The following is a 20,119-nucleotide window of genomic DNA, read 5'->3' on the forward strand; positions in this document are numbered from 1 at the left end:
AGCAGCCCGAGCTCTTAACCACTGTGCCACTATATATATTTATCAATACGTCAATATGTCTAAGCCGTTACGTATCTACTTATGTATATTCTATATATAGCAAGAATTCTCTGGGTTGTTTAATTTTAAAATATTTTCTTTCCTTCTTTATATTCTTTGAAATTCTACATTGTACACAACATGTTATAATTTAAAATATAATTTTAATAATCTTTAAATTAGATTTCAGTAACACCTTAAGATGTTATAATTTTTAAATGCTATTAGAAAAGGTTCACTTCAGAAATCAAATTTCAGGGCTGGAGATTAGAGCTACAATGTCAGCGACTAGAGATTATCTTTGTCGAATTGCTGTGAGAACTTCTTTCCAGATTTTAATAAATATAAAGATGAAAGCTAAATCCTGTTGGCTCTTTAGTGAGGTATAGAATTATTAAAATAAACGGAAAATATTTATTCATTCTTGCTCTAAGATGCTTTGCAATGAAAAAGTTCTGTACTTTTTGTTATATTATAATACCTATTCAAAGCATTATTCACAATGTGTATTTTTTAACACACGCACATATGTACATATATATGTGTACGTACTACACACACGGACACACACATATAAAAATCAAACACCAAACCCATTGCCATCGAGTCGATTATGACTCATAGTGACCTTATAGGACCGACTAGAACTGCCCCACAGTATTTAAATCACTTTGCTAGTGAACATTGGTGAGACTAACTTGAACTAATAAATGCTACTGGGCAGCTTGTCTTTATGTCCCTAAGATTGAAACCTGAGCTAGGGCTTGGTCGTGTGAAATATCGAACTCCGTGATTTAAACAATAAGACGGATGAAGGCAGAACACTCTGTCTGGATAAGTTTCTGAATATAACCTCACTCCCTTGGACAATTATAGATTATTTCTTTCTCCTACCAGTGTAGCTCACAATTACATTTTACCACAAATATGTTGATGTTGGGTGCTGTCGAATCAACCCCATGTGACAGAGTAGAATTGCCCCATGTGGTTTTCTGGGCTGTAATCTTTACAGGAGCAGATCACCAGGTCTTTCCTCCCCCAAAGCTGCTGAATGAATTCAAACTGCCAATGTTTCATTCAGCAGTCTAGCGCTTAACCTTTGAGTCACCTTACAAATGCATTACTGTCTTCTTTTTACTTCACTATTTGTGGATTTGGGAATCCTTTGTTTTTTAATCAGCAGAATTTAGGAATTTGCATATCTACCCCTGAGACTGAGGGTCTCCAGCTTGACAATTTATTTATCAAAAATAGGATATGCAGGAAAATCAGGCTGCCAGAATGACCTTTATTTTTTTTGGGGGGGGGGCCATGTAAATAAAATGACTTACTCATCTACCAAAAATGTTTCAATCAATTTCCATTTCACTTAGAGTAAAAAGTAAACTCCTTATCATAATCTACTGGGCCATAGATGATCAACCAAGCTCCTTATTATAATCTGCTGGGCCATGCATGATCAACCTCTTCCACCTCATCTCAGAGGACTCGATCCATCACTCACTGTATTCCTGCCACAATGGCTTTCTTTATGTTCTTCAAACAAGCCAAGATTGTGCCTGTCTCAAGGTCTTTCTAAAACTTGCCATTTCTTCTACCCGGAATGTGGCTCTACCATATCTTATATATGTTAAGCTTCTTCTTGCCATTCAAGTCTAAACTCAAATGTTATGTTCTCAGGAAGGAGATGGATACTTCTACCACTTCACTCACTAACATATAAGCATACCATCCTTGCCACTCTTTGAAATTATTTATATATTCACCATTTCGTTGTTTATCTGCTCACCACTAGCAATGTAAATTCCAGAAGAGAAAGGACTTTGTCTTTTTCGCCTAGGTAGTGGACATAGTAAACACTCTAAAATGACCTGTTGCATGAATAAATGAGGTAGATTGTCTCCAATGGTGACTGTCAATAATGTCCCCCATCCCTGTACATGTATGCTGTTCCTTCCATGAAGAAGTGGAGTTGACTATCTATACTACTTAAATGTGGGCTAGCCTTCTGATTTGCTTTTGACCAATAATAGTCAGTGGAAGTGACATTATACCAGTTCTGAGCCTAGGCCCTAAGAGACCTCGTAGCTTCCACTTTTGCTGCTTTTGAGTCCTGAACCATCCTGTAAAGAATTAGAATAATCTGCTAAAGGGAGAAGCCCTGGAAGATATGAGACTGCAAAGAAATAGAGAGAGGCTTAGCCAGCTGACAGCCATTCTAGCCATCCCAGCTGAGGCACAGACTTATGAGCAAAGCTATTTTGGATCCTGCGGCTGTACTATATTGCCACAACCCACACCATGCAGAACAAAGACAGAGTATCTTTGCCAACCACTGCCCAAATGCAGAATCATAATTGGCAGTTATTGTTTCAGACCAAAAAAAAAAAAAAAAATTGAAGTATTTTATTATGCTGCAATGAAACAGATATTGGTACCAGAAACTGGATGCTGCTGTAACAAAAATCTAACATACATGATGTTGCTTTGGAACCAAGCAGAGGCTATACAGTCAGTGAGGAGACTATTAGTGTGAGTTGGAGAAACCATGGGCAAATTGCTCTTAGAGGTTGGAGAAAGACAAATGATTATTATGCAGTGGTGAAAAAATTAGTGAAACCATCAACTGCAGTAACTTGGAACACAGAAAACATTCCCAACAAACTTCTAGGCCTGGATAAAGAGGTTTCCAGGCTAAATGCTGAAAGTACTAATTGGTTTCTTTTATTAGTATATGGTAAGGTATTATAAGAGACAGATGAGCTAAAGAAAGAATTGTTCAGTTTTTAAGAATTTAAAGAAACTATAGTGGGCCCAGGTCAGTGTGTCCAGACTGTAAAAGATTCTCAAAGTAAGAAATGGCCACAGAGTAAAGATAAAATCTAGGGTGCTGCCAGTAAAACATGACCTAAGAGTAAAGCCCAAATCATGAGTATGACTGTAAGACCCCTAACAAGACCTCTGAAAGATTTAAGGTAGTAAGTCATACATCCTCTCAATGATACAAAAGGACCCGTTATAAAGAGACTTATGAGTGTGACTTTGTCTCATCAATTGGATTATAATTTGATACCATCTTGGAATATAAGGGACAGTGAGTTTAAATGTAAAGAGACTTTGGGCTCCTAACTTTTCATCGGTGGGAAGTAGGCTGAGAAACTACTCAACTAGAAATCTGGGTCATTTTTTATAAAGAAAGAAAGAAGTCTCATTGGGCAGAACCAAAAGTCCAGAGATCTAAACAAAGAGTGGATAAGAGCTAAGGATTAGAGACTGAAGCTCTAATCTAAGAACATTTCCTGTCCCCCGAGTAGGGGGCTCTGACAATACATGTCCAGCAGCTTTTCAGAGCTGCTATGGAGGAGAATCTGCTCTCAGTCTTTACAGATTAACTGGCACCAGACTTGCTATAAATAACTAGAAAACTGATCTAAATATATGAAACAACAGTTTTAATATACTAGACAGAAAACAGTACAAAACTATGATCCTTGAACATATGGAAACAAATAAGATGAGTCTTATGATTATTCCAGCTTTGTACCTGAAGATATTTGCCAGACTGGGAGCAGAGACAGAAGCCCTAATTAGAGTGCAGCATCTCACTAGCTAAAAAGATAGAGGTTGCCATTTGGGGAGGTTGATGCACCCGTAATTTGTGGTGCAGGCTACTGGAATGGAGGGAGTTTTGCAAATAAAGACTTCCAGAAATCCGCACATAGGTTCCCTTGAGTTTTTGACTAAATACTAAATACCAAGATGAGCATGCAGAGGATGAACACCCACATGGCTAAATAAAGAACAACTACCCGGGAAAGAACAACTACCAGGAAGCTCTAAGCTGAGCAACTGCAGAAGCTCACATAGGGATAGAAGACATCTGAATTCTGACCAACCAGTAAGGAGAGACCTTGCTGAATACCCAAGGCATTCAGTAAGGACTCCAGAAAAGCTTTGCCTTACAAGTAAAATTTAGCCATCCCAAAGGAGAGAACATTCTACAGATAATCTAACAAAAGTTTTAAGTGGAATTTGAAAGGATTAAACTAACATACAACTAAATTAACTGCCTGCTAGTAGTAAAATAAAACTCTTCAAAGAAAGACAAAAAAATCCAATTAAGAATATGAGAGTCAAAATGGAAAGTATCCAATAAAAAATTACTGAGCATGCAAAAAGGCAGGCAAATGTGATCCATAAAAGAAAAATCAGTCAGAGATTTTTTAATTAGATAAAAAATAAAAATCAAATTACATATGGTGTATAAGAAACTCACTATAAATATATACCCCCACTCCTCACTTATCAACATGATTAGTTTCCAAAGATCAGGTTGTCAGGCAAAAATCAGCATTATGTGAAAGTGGAAGATAGCAACATTAGATCACAAAATGGAAGATGACTACATCATGACAAAACTGCCAAATTACACTGTTACATAACTGCTAAACCACTGAGAATCATGACTCAGGCAAGTTAGCACATAATGATAACTATCACAGACAGCATTATTCTCGCTGCACAGCTCAACATTCGTTACTGCCAGACGTATGTTGTTAATGCACAAAATAGTCAGTAGATTTTTTACTATTGTTGTAAATGCGAAATGTCAGATAACAAGATAGTCAATAAGTAAGTAGGTGTAGGTTAAAAATAAAAGGATAAAAACAATACACCATGGAAGTACTAGTCATAAGAAACTCAAGTGGCTATCAGAAAATACGGATGTCAGGACAATGAAAATTATCAGGTGTAACCAAAGATATTTCAAAATTATAACAAGACAATTCATCAAGAAAACATAGCAATCCTAAATGGGAATAAATATAAAAACATCGCTTCAAAATGTATACTGCAAAATTGATAGAACTGAAAGGAAAAACAGCAAATCCAGAGTTTTATTTGGGGATTTCAATACTACTCTCTCAGCGTTTGATAACAGTAGAGAGAAAAACAGTAAGGATATAGAGGACTTGAAGAACTATCAGCCAACTTGATCTAATTAACATTTATAGAACATTACACTGAACAAATTATGGATAACATTTTGAAGAATGGGAATTCCAGAACACTTAATTGTGCTCATGCAGAACCTGTACATACACCAAGAGGCAGTCGTTCAAACAGAACAAGGGGGTACTGAGTGGTTTAAAATCCGAAAAGGTGTGCATCAGGGTTGTATCCTTTCACCATACTTATTCAATCTGTATGCTGAGCAAATAATCAGAGAAGCTGGACTATATGAAGAAGAACACAGCATCAGGATTGGAGGAAGTCTCATTAACAACCTGCAATATGCAGATGGCACAATCTTGCTTGCTGAAAGCAAAGAGGACTTGAAGCACTTATTGATGAAGATCAAAGACTACTGTCTTCAGTACGGATTACACCTCACATAAAGAAAACGCAAATCTTTATAACTGGATCAATAAGCAATATCATGATAAATGGAAAAAAGATTGAATTTGTCAAGGATTTCATTTTATCTGGATCCACAATCAATGCCCATGGAAAGAGCAGTCAAGAAATCAAGCAACGTATTGCACTGTGCAAATCTCTGAAAAAGACCTTTTTAAAGTGTTAAAAGCAAAGATGTCACTTTGAGGACTAAGGACTAAGCCATGGTATATTCAATCGCCTTATATGCATGGGGAAGCTGGACAATGAATAAGGAAAACCGAAGAAGAATTGATGAATTTGAATTATGGTGTCAGCAAAGAATATTGAATATATCATGGACTGACAGAACGAACAAATCTGTCTTGGAAGAAGTAAAGCTAGAATGCTCCTTAGAAGCGAGGATGTCAAAACTTCATCTCACATACTTTGGAAATGTTATCAGGAGGGACCAGTCCCTGGAGCAGGACATCACGCTTGGTAAAGTAGAGGGTCAGCAGAAAAGAGGAAGACCCTCAATGAGAAGGATTAACACAGTGGGTGCAACAATGAGCTCAAACATAGCAATGATTGTGAGGATGGCTCAGTACCAGGCAGTGTTTTGTTGTATTGTACATAGGGTGACTAAGAGTCAGAACCAACTCGATGGCACCTAACAACAACAACACATTGAACAATGGAATAATATACGTTTTTTTCAAGTGTACATGGAACACTCATTGAAATAGACCATAGGATGGGACATAAAGCAAGAATCAATATATTTACAAAGACTGAAATAATACAGAGTACTCTGATGTCAGTGGGATTAAATTAAAAATCAATAACAAAAAGAAATCCAGAAAATCACCAAATGTTTGTAATTACACAAAACACTTTTAAACAGACCACAGTTTAAAAAAAAAATCACAAGGGAATTAGACAATATGTTTCGTTTAAAGATAATAAACACATATATCAAAGTATGAGGCATCTAGGTAAAGAAGTGCATAGCGGGAAATTTATTGTTTTAAATGCTAGTATTAGAAAAGGATAAATAGTTTCAGAATTAATGATATAAACTTCTGCCTAATAAAGTTAAAAAATGAAAAGAATATTAAAGCGAGAGTAAGTACCTTATTTTTAGGCAAATAACACACACCTTCTATGTTTGTTTGCCAATTGCGTCCTCCCCATGCAAGGTATTTTGTAAGCACTGCTATGCTAGTTTTTTTTACATGTTGGTCAAAAATTCCTTTATCTCATATCATGTTTTCAAGTGTCTTCTCATCTATTTGTTCTATAGATCTGTGTCTATCCATGTGCTAATTATATACTTCCAAATAGAAATAATACTTAGGCAATTTTCAAGTATCAAGCTATTCAAACTATTCCTATACAGAAAGTCCACTAGAGAGAATCTCTCTTAACAAAATAATCCAAAAGTAGAAAAAAACATTTATGTGAATATATATCCACTATAATATTGTTTACAATATTGAAAAAACTCACGATATAAATATAGAATGATGTTGCAATGGTATGAACATTATATTTTTACAGTGAAATACTAGTTATATGTTAAAAATGATGTTTACTGAGGTTGCTAATGATATGGACTAGTCTTTTAGTAAAATGTTAAGCTAAAATATACTGGAATAAAATAGACCGTTTCAACTAATCATATGAAAAAAATCTTTGCTATATAATATTAATAGCATTAAGATAAAAGATTATTTTTCAACTAAATTAAGAAGTATGATAAAAAGAGGTAAATCACAATATATTAATACTGACAAACTCTTCACTAATGTAATTAAGAATGCTGTATATTTTCTTCTTTGGAATTCCATAATTTTCTGAATTTCACTCTGCTATATTTTTTTCCTTGCTTCCTGGTAAATGTACTATAGATTAAGGTGGAGCTATATATTTGAAAAATATAATGATTTTTATTTTTTATTATTTCTATTGATTTTATTATTTTTTAAATATTTATTTTAATTAAAATGCTAATGTCTCAATCTTCACTTATTAACACTTTTAGTATTGATACATATCCTTTAGCTGAAAGAATTCAAAAAGAATATAGCACAAGAAAAGACTCCTACTTTAAAAGTTCATTTTCTGTGTTGCAAAAGATGAATATGGTTTTTACTTAGATCCAAAAGAAAAAAACAGATAATTATGTTTTAAGGTAAAAAGAGTATGGAAGAGAAAGATATCTAAAGCATCAAATTTTTGATTTTATGATGTAATAAAAACAATCTATCCTTGTATGGCCAAATAATCCAGATTCTAAACTGTTACACCATCAGTTAAGATTATGCCATCTCAGCTCAATGCATCTTTTCAGTTCTGTTTGAATTTCTCAGTGAAGGATGGTTGGTAAAATCTTGAGATCTACCTGTCAAATGACGGCTTTTCTCCACAGTCAAAGGCATCCTGGAGCTCCTTAACAAGATTAGCCTGGCCTGGCAGTCGAAAGAGACCCTCTTCTTTCAGCCCCCTTTGCCGGATAAAGTCCACGCACTGCTCCACCAACATTGGAGCCAGGCGGTTCCCATATCTCTTCTCGTAACGGACAGTGTCTTCCAGTTTCTGTCCAAAAATACCTGGAAAAATAAAGGATGTCAGTGAATTTCAGTAACTCACCTCTACTCTCTTTGTTGCTTTCTTTTTAAAGTCAGTATTAAAAAAAGGGGAAATACTGGTGAGGCATTTACCATCTGGTATTTCACATGACTACAGATTCAAATTCTTTGTATCTAATTCTTCAGATGAAAAGGGTATACCTTATCCTGTCCTTTTCCCTTGCAATCTATGTTTAGCCCAAAACCAAAATAAAAATACTAAGTTTGACATACCTATCTTGAAATAAGAAACACTGCAATAAATGCAATTTTAATTTTGGGGTTTTACTTTTTTCCCCCCTTCTGGGGGAGAAATTGCATTCAAAAGTTTAAAAGCAGAAATATTCTGAAGACAATAGTCAAATTCTCCTTTTGTTAGTTTTATTTTTACATCCAGTTTTCATTCAGTTATAGTACTGCTCATTTCTCTTTTTACCTTTTGTTTTGTTTTATTTTCAATCAAGTAATGATATTGGACTATAATTAAGGTGAGAAAGCCAAGAAAACAAACTCTGAATTTTCTTCAATATAAGATGTTTACACAGCGTTTGCTCTTTAAAAGCTTATACCATTAATTTACTTGAAAGGAAAAACTTGAAATTACGAAGCAAGGCATACCAAAAAGGAGTGGTCTGCACCAGCAAGGAGGTGTATTTTATCACCTACATTGCCTAGAATTTCTGACATATAGTGATTATAAAATAGCAGGCTAACTTTTAGTTGGTTTTATTAATGATCTAAAGTATCTACAAACAATGTACTCCCTAGTGTGTGCACCTAGTATTGAATACCCCCACTGTCCCACGCTTAGTACCCCACTGATTACAAGACCAGTTTACAATTATCTTTGAGTCAATTCAAACTCATGGTAACCCCATGTGTCTCAAGTAGAACTGTGCTCCACAGGATTTTTAATGGCTGATTTTTTGGAAATAGATCGCCAGGCCTTTCTTCCGAGGTGCTTCTGAATGGACTAACCTCCAACCATTCTGTTGCAGCCCAGAACATTAACTATTTGCATCATGCAGGGACTCCAACTACAAAACAATGCCTCTAAATGCTGCTAGGCAAAACTTGTTAACCTATAAGAAAATGAAAAATAAAAGCCAGAGCAAATGTGATCCAATGGCCCTAAGTGAGATGAATGTTGCAAAATGGTTTGAATGGTCCAGTGAGTTTCATAAAGGGGAACAAATTCAAATGTTGCAAGTTGAAATTATGTAAGAGTCCAGAATGTTTGGGGAATTATTTGCAAACCATTGGGTAAGGATTTCATAGTCATAACAGATGCTCGACCTCTCTATCTGTAAAATTATTAATTCATGGATTCACCAATTCAAAACTATCACTTTGCACATTAAGCTCAAGCAATAAATGTTGCTACAAAAGAGAATATTCTTAGCCCAGGAAAACTATTCTAAACCTGGGATCAAATCTAGTATTAATTCACATTTTCTTTTTAGGAAAAAGGCTATTGACGTGCCTAATACTGACTTTCAAGTGCATTTAAAGAGGAATTAGAGAATGGTATTTTTTAGGGGTAGTGAAGATTAAAGCAGTAATATGTCTATTTGTCTTAGCTTGTAAACTTTGGCACAAGCAGTTCTTCAATAATGGTGTGTCAGACATTGTTCAGTAACTTCAGACATTCACAAGCCCATTTTCTCTTGGCATCTGTGGTTAACAGGCTGGAAAATGAAATACTTTTCCCACTGCCTTTACAGTCAGGGATGGCATGTGTCATTGTACTGACCAAGGAGTCTTCTGGAGCCTCTAGGAAGGTTTTTTTTTTTTTTTAATGAAAGGGAAAACACAGTTGGAATTGCCAATCACTCCTTTTTCCTGTATTGAACTTGTAGTTGCAGGAGTCATCTTTTGATCATTTGACATTAAGCAGCAATCACCAGGGACAGGCTAGAAGATTCACAGAGACACTAGGGCTGAAATCATTGAACCAATGACCCAATACCAACAGCAACTGCCTTCAATTTCTTTTTTCTTTTTTAATGTGAGAAAAATAAGCTATTATTTGTTTAAGCCACTGTTTGTTATGTTTTCTGTTACTTGCAGCCAAAAATAATTGTAACCCATTCAATGGCGATAATGATACTGAAGATATTCTAGTGTGTTAACAACAAGGCTTGAAAATTGGTTACGAATGGAGAATATTAACTCTTTTTTCTGTGGAGTTCTTTAAAAACAAATGATGACGCTCATCTGTCTGGGATGTTTGGACTAGATCCTGTCAAAATTAAGAAAATACTGCTTCAGAGACACTTAAAGATCATTTGAAAAAATATGCTGACATTTGAGAAAAAACCTTATGGATCTGTGATTTTTCACTTACTGCTTTGGATTGATAAATATATTACATAAGGGTTCTGTCCAATTCCAGCAGAAAATTTGCTGAAGGTGTTCCAATTCAACTTTCATGTGTGCTACAAATGAGAACCAAACTTCCAACATTTGGTTTTACATAATAATGAGAAACAGTCAAACATTCTTTTTCGAAACCTCTCAGAATTTCTTTTTCGCTGACAGCTCAGGGAGGGGGTAAATTTTTCTTTAGATGGGTACTCTGGTTTCCTTTTTTTCTCTCTACATACAGGCTTGTGTTTATAATAAGAATTTACTTAGGAGGCAAAGGAGGAAACAAAGTCAAAAGCCCTAATATCCTCCCATTTATTGAGTATCTATCACATACTAAACCCTTTCCGCATATTTTCTCATCTATATAACAAATATTGTGTCATGGATTGAATTGTGTCCCCCAAAAATATGTGTCAACTTGGTTAGGCCATGATTTCCAGGATTGTGTGGTTGTCCTACATTTTGTAATTTTGCTATGTGTTATAAATCATAATCTCAGCCTGTGGTTAAGGAGGATTAGGGTGGGATGTAACACCCTTACTCAGGTCACATTCCTGATCCAATGTAAAGGGAGTTTCCTTGGGTGTGGCCTGCACCACCTTTTATCTTACAGGAAATAAAAGGAAAGGAAAGGAAGCAGAGAGTTGGGGACCTCATACCACCAAGACAGTAGTGCTGGGAGCAGAGCACATTCTTTGGATTTGGGATTACTGTGCAGAGAAGCTCCTAGACCAGGGGAAGATTGACGACAAGGACCTTCGTCCAGAGCTGACAGAGAGAGAAAGCCTTCCTCTGGAGCTGATGCCCTGAATTTAGACTTGTAGACTGCCAGACTGTGAGAGAATAAATTTCTCTTTGTTAAAACCATCCACTTGTGGTATTTCTGTTATAGCAGTACTAGATAACTAAGACATATTGTTAGCTATTTTTTATTGTTAATTATTGTAGCTATTATTCTCCCCATTTTATATATGAGAAAATTGAAGTGCAGAAAGATTGAATAAATTGTCAAAGGTTACATAGCACCATATCCACATCCAGGTTGATTAGGTTTTAAAACCTATGCTCATTCCTGCACACAAGTTTTATTTCTCTATATTTAATCACAATTATCTTGAGTCTTCATTTTCTCATAATTCAAAATTTAGCAATTTTTTAAAATAAGTAAAACAGCATATCTTTTCTGGGCTTTGAAGAGTGATAACGGCTAACCTGTACTTGTGTGTGCCGGGCACGGATGCAAGCAACTGTGGGCATTTATCTCACTTAAGACTTATAGCACCATATGAGGCAGGCTCCACCATCATTCCGATTTTACCAGTGAGGAGACTGAAGGACAGAAAAGCTAAGTAACTTGCTGAAGGTCACATAGCTAATAAACAGTGGAATGAGGATTCGTTCAAGACTGTTTGACTTCAGAGCCATCCTGTATCTATTGCACACTATCGCGTATGCAGCATGCATAATAGTTGAAAATTGAACTAGAGGGAGAAAGCTGCCACTTACTAGCTTTCTGACCTCAATTCCTGTCACCACACTAGGAGAGGTGATTTATGCTGAGAAAATGTAAATTTGTGGAAAGAAAAAAAGGAAAAGGTAGAAATTCTGGAGCTTCAGTAAGTATGTTGCCAACGGAAATGATTTCCTTTATATAAAGAAGAATGTCTTTTTAGCAATGGTAACACGCAAGAATGTTAAAGCATGTAGACAATATTTACATAGGCTTAGAAATTCCTGTGGGGAAAAATGATAGTCTTCTGCTTTTAGAACTGATCTTGCAAAGAATCAGTAAAAGATTATACTAGATGTATACTTCCCATACCCATTGCCATAGAGTCAATTCTAACTCATAGTGACGTTGGTGATGCAGTGGTTAAGCGCTCAGCTGCTATTCGAAAGGTCAGCAGTTGGAATCCATCAGCTGCTCCGTGGGAGAAAGATGTGGCAGTCTGCTTTCATAAAGATTACAACCTTGGAAACCGTATCGGGCAGTTCTACTCTGTGCTATAGGGTCGTTATGAGTTGGAATCAACTCAACAGTGACGGGTATGCTTCCCACTCTGTAGCATTGGAAATAGGGTGTTGGGACGTTTCTGATTTACAATAGTAGGTGTGAGTTAACCCCCTGTATAAAAATATTCTCTGTGAGGAAAGTTACTGAAGGGCAAAAATAGGAATAAAAAAGCTGCTTTATTTAGACTTCTTTAGAATTCTCTTTGAGGGAGCAGTGAAACTTCAATTTTGAAAATTAACAAGAAAATACAAACGTCATGTGCTATCCTCAAACGGCCCCATGAGGAAAGGGCAAATTGATTAGTAGATCATTAACAAGAATATTCCGTGTGGCGTGGGTCGTGCAAACAGTTCCAGCTATGTCCATTAATATTCCTAGTGAGGTTTCATTCTCCCTGACAAAATCATTTCCAGAATGTCTGGGTGATGACGGTATGTCATGCCTGCTTCCCTTGGAAGTACATTGATTGCGCCATGAAGCATTGTCCAGGTCATGTCTTTTCACTGGACTGAGACAGTAAATCATGCAAGTGAATTTATTATACCTGTGGGAGGCTGTTTCAACTAGAGAAAGAGAGAAATATAACATCCTTTAGGGTTTGTGAGGTACCTCCTTTAAATGTGATATATACACACAATAGCTAGGGGCAGTCTGTAAACTCAGTATCGTGATCAGATAACTATGCTCAAATTCCATCCATCATAAAAAGGAACAAACAAGAAAATACAAAGTCAAATCTTCTTTGACCCTTAGGGCCCTGTGATTACGTATTTACCCTCTTTGCTCCTTGAGTCCCAGTTAAGTATAACTGCCTACATTTCATCAATTTCCATCCTAATGCAATTTGGCCTCTGACCCCATCATTCCATTAAAGGGCTTTTTTTATAGTAATCAACAGCTTGCTAATTGCCAAATCATTGACAGCCAAATTCATTTTTCTATTACAGTATTTTACGCCTCACTCCTTTAAAACTATCAGTCTCATTCTTCTTACTGACACTTCCCACTTGCTACATGATTCTTATCTCTCAGAATATTTTTCTCAGTCTCTCTCTTGACTATGTTACCCAAATCCTTCTTATAATTTTGGATAGTCCTCTGGGTTCTATCCTCAGCCCTATTTTCACCTTACTTGATAAAATTTCTCCAACAGACCTCATCTAATCTCACTATATATCAATTATTCCTAGATTTGTATCTCAATTTGGACCATTCTTATGATCCCTAACATTGGATTTCTAAGTATCTGTTAGACAGCTTGGTGACTTCATGTGTGTCAGAGTAGAACTGTGCTCCCTGGGATTTTTAATGGCTGATTTTTCATAAGTAGATTACCTGGCTTTTCTTCTGAGGTGCCTCTGGGTGGACTTGAACCACCAACCTTTCAGTTAGCAGCCGACGATGTTAACTGTTTGTACCACTCACTCAAGGACCAAGGATACCATGTTTATTTTTTATTTTTATTTTTTATTAGACCTCTTAACATGGCAACTAGCTTTATTTATTTATTTTATTATACCTCTTAGCATGGAAGTCACAAAACTTTTTCAAAGTCCATTTTTAAAACTAGATCACTTGTTCTTCAAAACACTCTTCTACTTCCTGTAATCTTGACTTTCCAGTTATCCTCCCAAATCATTTAAGCACCATCTGAGAGTCAACATAAAATCTTCCTTCCATCATTTCTCTTATTTAACCACCACTTCAGGCACCTCCAAACTCATTGCATTTGTATTAGGTAGTTTCTGTTGTTGTTAGGTGCCGTCGAGTCTGTTCCAGCTCATAGCGAACCTATGTACAACGGAACGAAACACTGCCCGGTCCCGTGCCATCCTCACAATCATTATTATGCTTGAACCCATTGTTGCAGCCACTGTGTCAATCCACTTTCTGAGTGTATTCCTCTTTTTTGCTGACCCTCTACTTTACCAAGCATGATGTCCTTCTCCAGGGACTGATCCTTCCTGATTACATGTCTAAAGTATGTGAGACCAAGTCTTGCCATCCTTGCTTCTAAAGAGCATTCTGGCTGCACTTCTTCCAAGACAGATTTGTTTGTTCTTTTGGCAGAATATATTCAATATTCTTTGCCAATACCATAATTCAAAGGTGTCATTTCTTCTTTGGTCTTCCTTATTCTTTGTTCAGCTTTCTCAAGCATATGAGGCGACTGAAAACACCATGGCTTCTATCAGGCGCACCTTAGTCTTCAAGGTGACATCTTTGTTTTTGAACACTTTGAAGAGGTCTTTTGCAGCAGATTTGCCCAATGCAGTGCATTGTTCAATTTCCTGACTGTTACTTCCATGGGTATTGATTGTGGATCCAAGTAAAATGAAAACCTTAACAACTTCGATCTTTTCTCCATTTATCATGACGTTCCTTATTGGTCCAGTTGTGACGATTTTTGTTTTCTTTATGTTGAGATGTAATCCATACTGAAGGCTGTGGTCTTTGATCTTCATCAGGAAGTGCTTCAGGTCTTCTTCACTTTCAGCAAGGAAGGTTATGTCATCTGCATATCGCAGGTTGTTAATGAGTCTTCCTCCAATCCTGATGCCCTGTTCTTCTTCATATAGTCCAGCTTCTCGGATTATATGCTTAGCATACAGATTGAATAAGTACAGTGAAAGGATACAACCCTGGCACACAACTTTCCTGACTTTAAACCACGCAGTATCCCCTTGATCTGTTTGAATGACTGCCTCTTGATCTATGTACAGGTTCCTCATGAGCGCAATTAAGTGTTCTGGAATTCCAGTTCTTCCTAATGGTATCCTTAATTTGTTATGTTCCACACAGTCGAATGCCTTTGTATAGTCAATAAAACACAGGTAAACATCTTTCTGGTATTGTCTGCTTTCAGCCAGCATCCATCTGACATCAGCAATGATATCCTTCATTCCAGGTTCTTTTCTGAATCATGCTTGAATTTCTGGCAGTTCCCTGTCGATGTACTGCTGCAGCCACTTTTGAATGATCTTCAGCAAAATTTTACTTGTGTGTGATATTAATGATATTGTTCAATAATTTCCACATTTGGTTGGATCACCTCTCTTGGGAATAGGCATAAATATGGATCTCTTCCAGTCGGTTAGCCAGGTAGCTGTCTTCCAAATTTCTTGGCATAGATGAGTGAGCACTTCCAAAGCTGCATCTGTTTGTTGAAACATCTCAACTGGTATTCCGTCAATTCCTGGAGCCCTCTTTTTAGCCAATGGCTTCAGTGCAGCTTGGACTCTTCCTTCAGTACCATCTGTTCCTGAAATGGCTGAACTTCGACCAATTTTTTTGGTATAGTGACTTATGTATTCCTTCCATCTTCTTTTGATGCTTCCTGCGTCGCTTAATATTTTCCCCATAGAATCTTTCACTATTGCAACTGGAGGCTTGAATTTTTTCTTCAGTTCCTTCAGCTTGAGAAATGCCAAGCATGTTCTTCCCTTTTCGTTTTCTAACTCCAGGTCTTTGCATGCGTCATCATAATATTTTGTCCTCTCAAGCCGCCCTTTGAAATCTTCTGTTCAGATCTTTCACTTCATCATTTTTTCCATTTGCTTTAGCTACTCAAAGTTCAAAATCAAGGTTCAGAGTCTCTTCTGACATCTACTTTGATCTCTTCTTTCTTTCCTGTCTTTTTAATGACCTCTTGCTTTCTTCATGTATGATGTCCTTGATGTATTTCCACAACTCGTCTTGTCTTCAGTCATTAGTGTTCAAGGCGTCAAATCTATCCTTGAAATGGCCTCTAAATTCAGGTGGAATATACTCAAGGTAGACTGAATAAGGAAGACTGAAGAAGAATTGATGCCTTTGAATTGTGGTGGTGGTGTTGGCAAAGAATATTGAATATACCATGGACTGCCAAAAGAAGGAACAAATCTGTCTGGGAAGAAGTACAACCAGAATGCTCCTTAAAAGGAAGGAGAGACTACGTCTTACATACTTTGGACACGTTGTCAGGAGGGATCAGTCCCTGGAGAAGGACATCGTACTCGGTAAAGTACAGGATCAGGTGAAAAGAGGAAGACCCTCGATGAGATGGATTGACAGTGGCTGCAACAATGGGCTCAAGCATAACAACGATTGTGAGCATGGCGCAGGACGGGGCAGTGTTTCGTTCTTTGGTGCATAGGGTCACTATGAGTCGGAACTGACTTAACGGCACCTAACAACAACATACTCAAGGTCATACTTCGGCTCTCGTGGACTTGTTCTAACTTTCTTCAGCTTCATCTTGAACTTGCACATGAGTAATTGGTGGTCTATTCTGCAGTCAGCCCCTGGCCTTGTTCTGACTGATGATATTGAGCTTCTTCATTCTCTCTTTCTACAGATGTAGTTGATTTGATTCCTGTGTATTCCATTCAGCGAGGTCCATGTGTACAGTTGCCATTTATGAAAAAGGTATTTGCAATGAAGAAGTCATTGGTCTTGCAAAATTCTATCACGAGATCTCTGGCTTCGTTTCTATCACCAAGGCCATATTTTCCAACTACTGATCCTTCTTCGCTTCTAACTTTTGCATTCCAATCACCAGTAAAAATCAATCTATCTTGATTGCATATTTGATCAATTTCAGACTGCAGAAATTGGTAAACTTCAATTTCTTCATCTTTGGCCTTAGTGCTGGTGCATACATTTGAATAATAGTTGTATTAACTGGTCTTCCTTGTAGGCATATGGATATTATTCTATCACTGACAGTGTTGTACTTCAGGAAAGATCTTGAAATATTCTTTTTGACGATGAATGTAATGCCATTCCTCTTCGAGTTGTCATTTCTTGCATAGTAGACCATATGATTTTCCGATTCAAAATGGCCAATACCAGTCCATTTCAACTCACTAATGCCTAGGATATTGATGTTTATACATTCCATTTCATTTTTGATGAATTCCAATTTTCCTAGATTCATACTTTGTATATTCCACGTTCCGATTATTAATGGATGTTTGCAGCTGTTTCTTCTCAGTTTGAGTCGTGCCACATCAGCAAATGAAGGTCTGGAAAGCTTGACTCCATCCACATCATTAAGGTCCACTCTACTTTGAGGAGGCAGCTCTTCCCCAGTAGTATTCTGAGTGCCTTCCAACCTGGGGGCCTCATCTTTTGGCACGGTATCAGACAATGTTCCACTGCTATTCATAAGGTTTTCACCAGCTAATTATTTTCAGAAGTAGACGGTGAGGTCCTTCTTCCTAGTCTGTCTTAGTCTGGAAGCTCAGCTGAAACCTGTCCACCATAGGTGACCCTGCTGGTATTTGAAAACTGGTGGCATGGCTTCCAGCATCATAGCAACACAAAAGCCCCCATAGTATGACAGACTGGCAGATGTGTGGGGGTTATATTAGGTTATATTAACCTTATATTAGGTTAGATTCTCAATATTTCTTCCGTGGACAGTTTTAAGGGCGGAGTGCTACTGTAGTGATCTTCATAATATTTAATATCTATTTAGTACAAATTAAATGCATTAAATATTTAATATTTAAGCTGGACCAAGCTACTCTTTTGATTCATATCTTCCAACAGTGCCCACTTGCCAAACTCCTTGTCATGACTGCAATCCCCCATAATCTGATCTCTGCCTATATGTTTAGGCAGCACTCATTATGTTCCATGGTGCTTGCCGCTCCCTCACAAACACCATGCCCTCTAACTATACTGAATTATTTGTTATTTCCTAAATTAGCATTCTTTATCATGTCTTCATGCCTCCTTCTGAAAGGTCCTGCCTTCATGAGTCAGCCTGGGAAATCTTATCCTGAAAAATACAACTCACATCTCTTGTGTTAAGTCTTTACTGACACCCTGCCCCTTACCCTAGACTCAGAGCTTGATATGTTTCTTCTTTGAATCGTTAACACAATAGTTTGTAATTATTTATTTAGATGCCTATCTTTACTGGACTATTCCCCTACTAGTCAAAGAAAGGATTGCACTTCTATAATTATTATAATAAAATAATTATATCTATATACAATTATATATTTAAATATATATGTATATTATATATAAGACATATATAATCATATACATATACATGTATATGTATCAGAATCAACTCAATGGCAACAGGTTTGGTTTTGGTTTTATATGTAGATAGATAGATAAATAGCTACATATAGATATATATAAAGGAGACCTGGTGACACAAGAGTTAAGTGCTGGGCTGCTAACTAAAAAGTCAGTAGTTGGGATCCACCAGTGGCTCCATAGAAGAGAACACCTGGCTATCTGCTCCTGTAAAGATTACAGCCTAGGAAACCCTATGGGGCAGTTCTACTCTGTTATATAGGATCATTATGAGTTGGAATGGACTCAAGGGCACACAATATATGTATACACACACACACACACGCACATATACTATATAGATATATGAGATTTGGAGAGGTTTGGGTAAATTTTCTAAGGTATCACAAACATAGAGGGGAACTAGGATTGGTCCCAAGTCTGAAGGACTCCAAAGCTCATACTCTATTCTACTGTATCCAAAACTTTGCTTATATTCTTGGAACCTACTACCAAAGTGGGTAAGCAATGAGTGCTCCATAAACTTTTGTGGAATAAATATGTTTCTATAAACCAAATAAGAAACAGGCTCGAGATGTTAGAAGACCTATCTGAGGACACACATCTAGAAAGTGTAAAGCTGGGATATAAACACAAAGCCATATGATTTTGAAAGTCTTACTTTTTCCACTGTCCTGTTAATTCAGTTGAGACATATTTTTCATAGGCATGCTGACCACTCTCTCAGGGAGAAAATGTCTTTTCTTCCTAAGATGAAATTTGTGTAGTTCAGGGTGATTAACACCTTTCCAGATGAGCTCACAGTCACTCTTGTTCATGTGCTCCTAGTACTTCATATATACTTTTGTTTAGTGCTTATTGCAGAGTAAGTTGATTATTTATGTTTCTTCTTATCCAGAGAGACTGTGAGCTTGTAGATTCAAAGTAACCTGTTTTGTTTCCCTTCTCATCCCCAGCACCACGTGGTAGATGCTCCCTACATGGATATATGAATTAATGATCTACTCATTTATAGTATAGCTTAAAACTATATGGATTTAAATAGCAGCATTCTGTTGGATAAATTTCCATACACAGTATGGAATAAAACTTAAAGATATTGTTATGGAATAATCCTTAAAGAGAATGTTGGTCTTATCCACCAACATTATAAAAGCATTTTACTTTGATTCATTATTGCCTATGGACTAGTAGAAAAAGAGAGTAATACTGTACTTCTCCAGTTTGCAATTAACCTAAAACTTTCATTAAACAGAGCTACAGGAGTTCCGGCAAAATGGCGCTCTAGGCAGAAACACCATGCCGTCCCTCCACAGCAAAGATCCGAAAAACTAAGCCGAACAGAGAATACAACAATCCCGAAACCCTAAAACATCAAATGAAGAGATAAAGAGCACAGCCAAGCACCAAAAGGAGTGAGAAAACTGACAGAGAATGGAGAGCGAGGAGAGATTCATGCAGAGGTCCCCTACCAGCTAATGCAGCGAGGACCCACCATCTTGGACTCCTATCGGAGACCAGCAAACGGGGGTATGAGAAAGCAGCCTCACGGAGCGTCCAGCGGGAGACAAAACAACCGGTAATTTGCGGTGTGCGCTTTCCCACCCCCCACCCCTCTTTGCCCAGGCTCGGCCTCCTCTGCTTCCCG

At 37.1% G+C, this 20,119-nt stretch overlaps 1 protein-coding gene across 4 annotated transcripts in view; it reads right to left on the reverse strand.

Annotated features, from left to right (window-relative positions):
* Positions 1 to 20,119, reverse strand: part of ARHGAP24 (Rho GTPase activating protein 24) — a 92,766-nt gene that overhangs the window by 49,876 nt on the left and 22,771 nt on the right. For all 4 annotated transcript variants that reach the window (XR_002822943.1, XM_004390412.2, XM_004390411.2 and 1 more), the window contains exon 2: positions 7,823 to 8,030. Coding sequence is in view for 3 of the 4 variants with exons in the window: in XM_004390412.2 (XP_004390469.2) it covers positions 7,823 to 8,030 (208 nt within the window). In the remaining variant the exon portion in view is untranslated. The remainder of the gene's footprint in view (positions 1 to 7,822; positions 8,031 to 20,119) is intronic.

This window comes from Trichechus manatus, unplaced genomic scaffold (assembly GCF_000243295.1).
Source record: "Trichechus manatus latirostris isolate Lorelei unplaced genomic scaffold, TriManLat1.0 scaffold00296, whole genome shotgun sequence".
Lineage (NCBI taxonomy): Eukaryota > Metazoa > Chordata > Mammalia > Sirenia > Trichechidae > Trichechus > Trichechus manatus.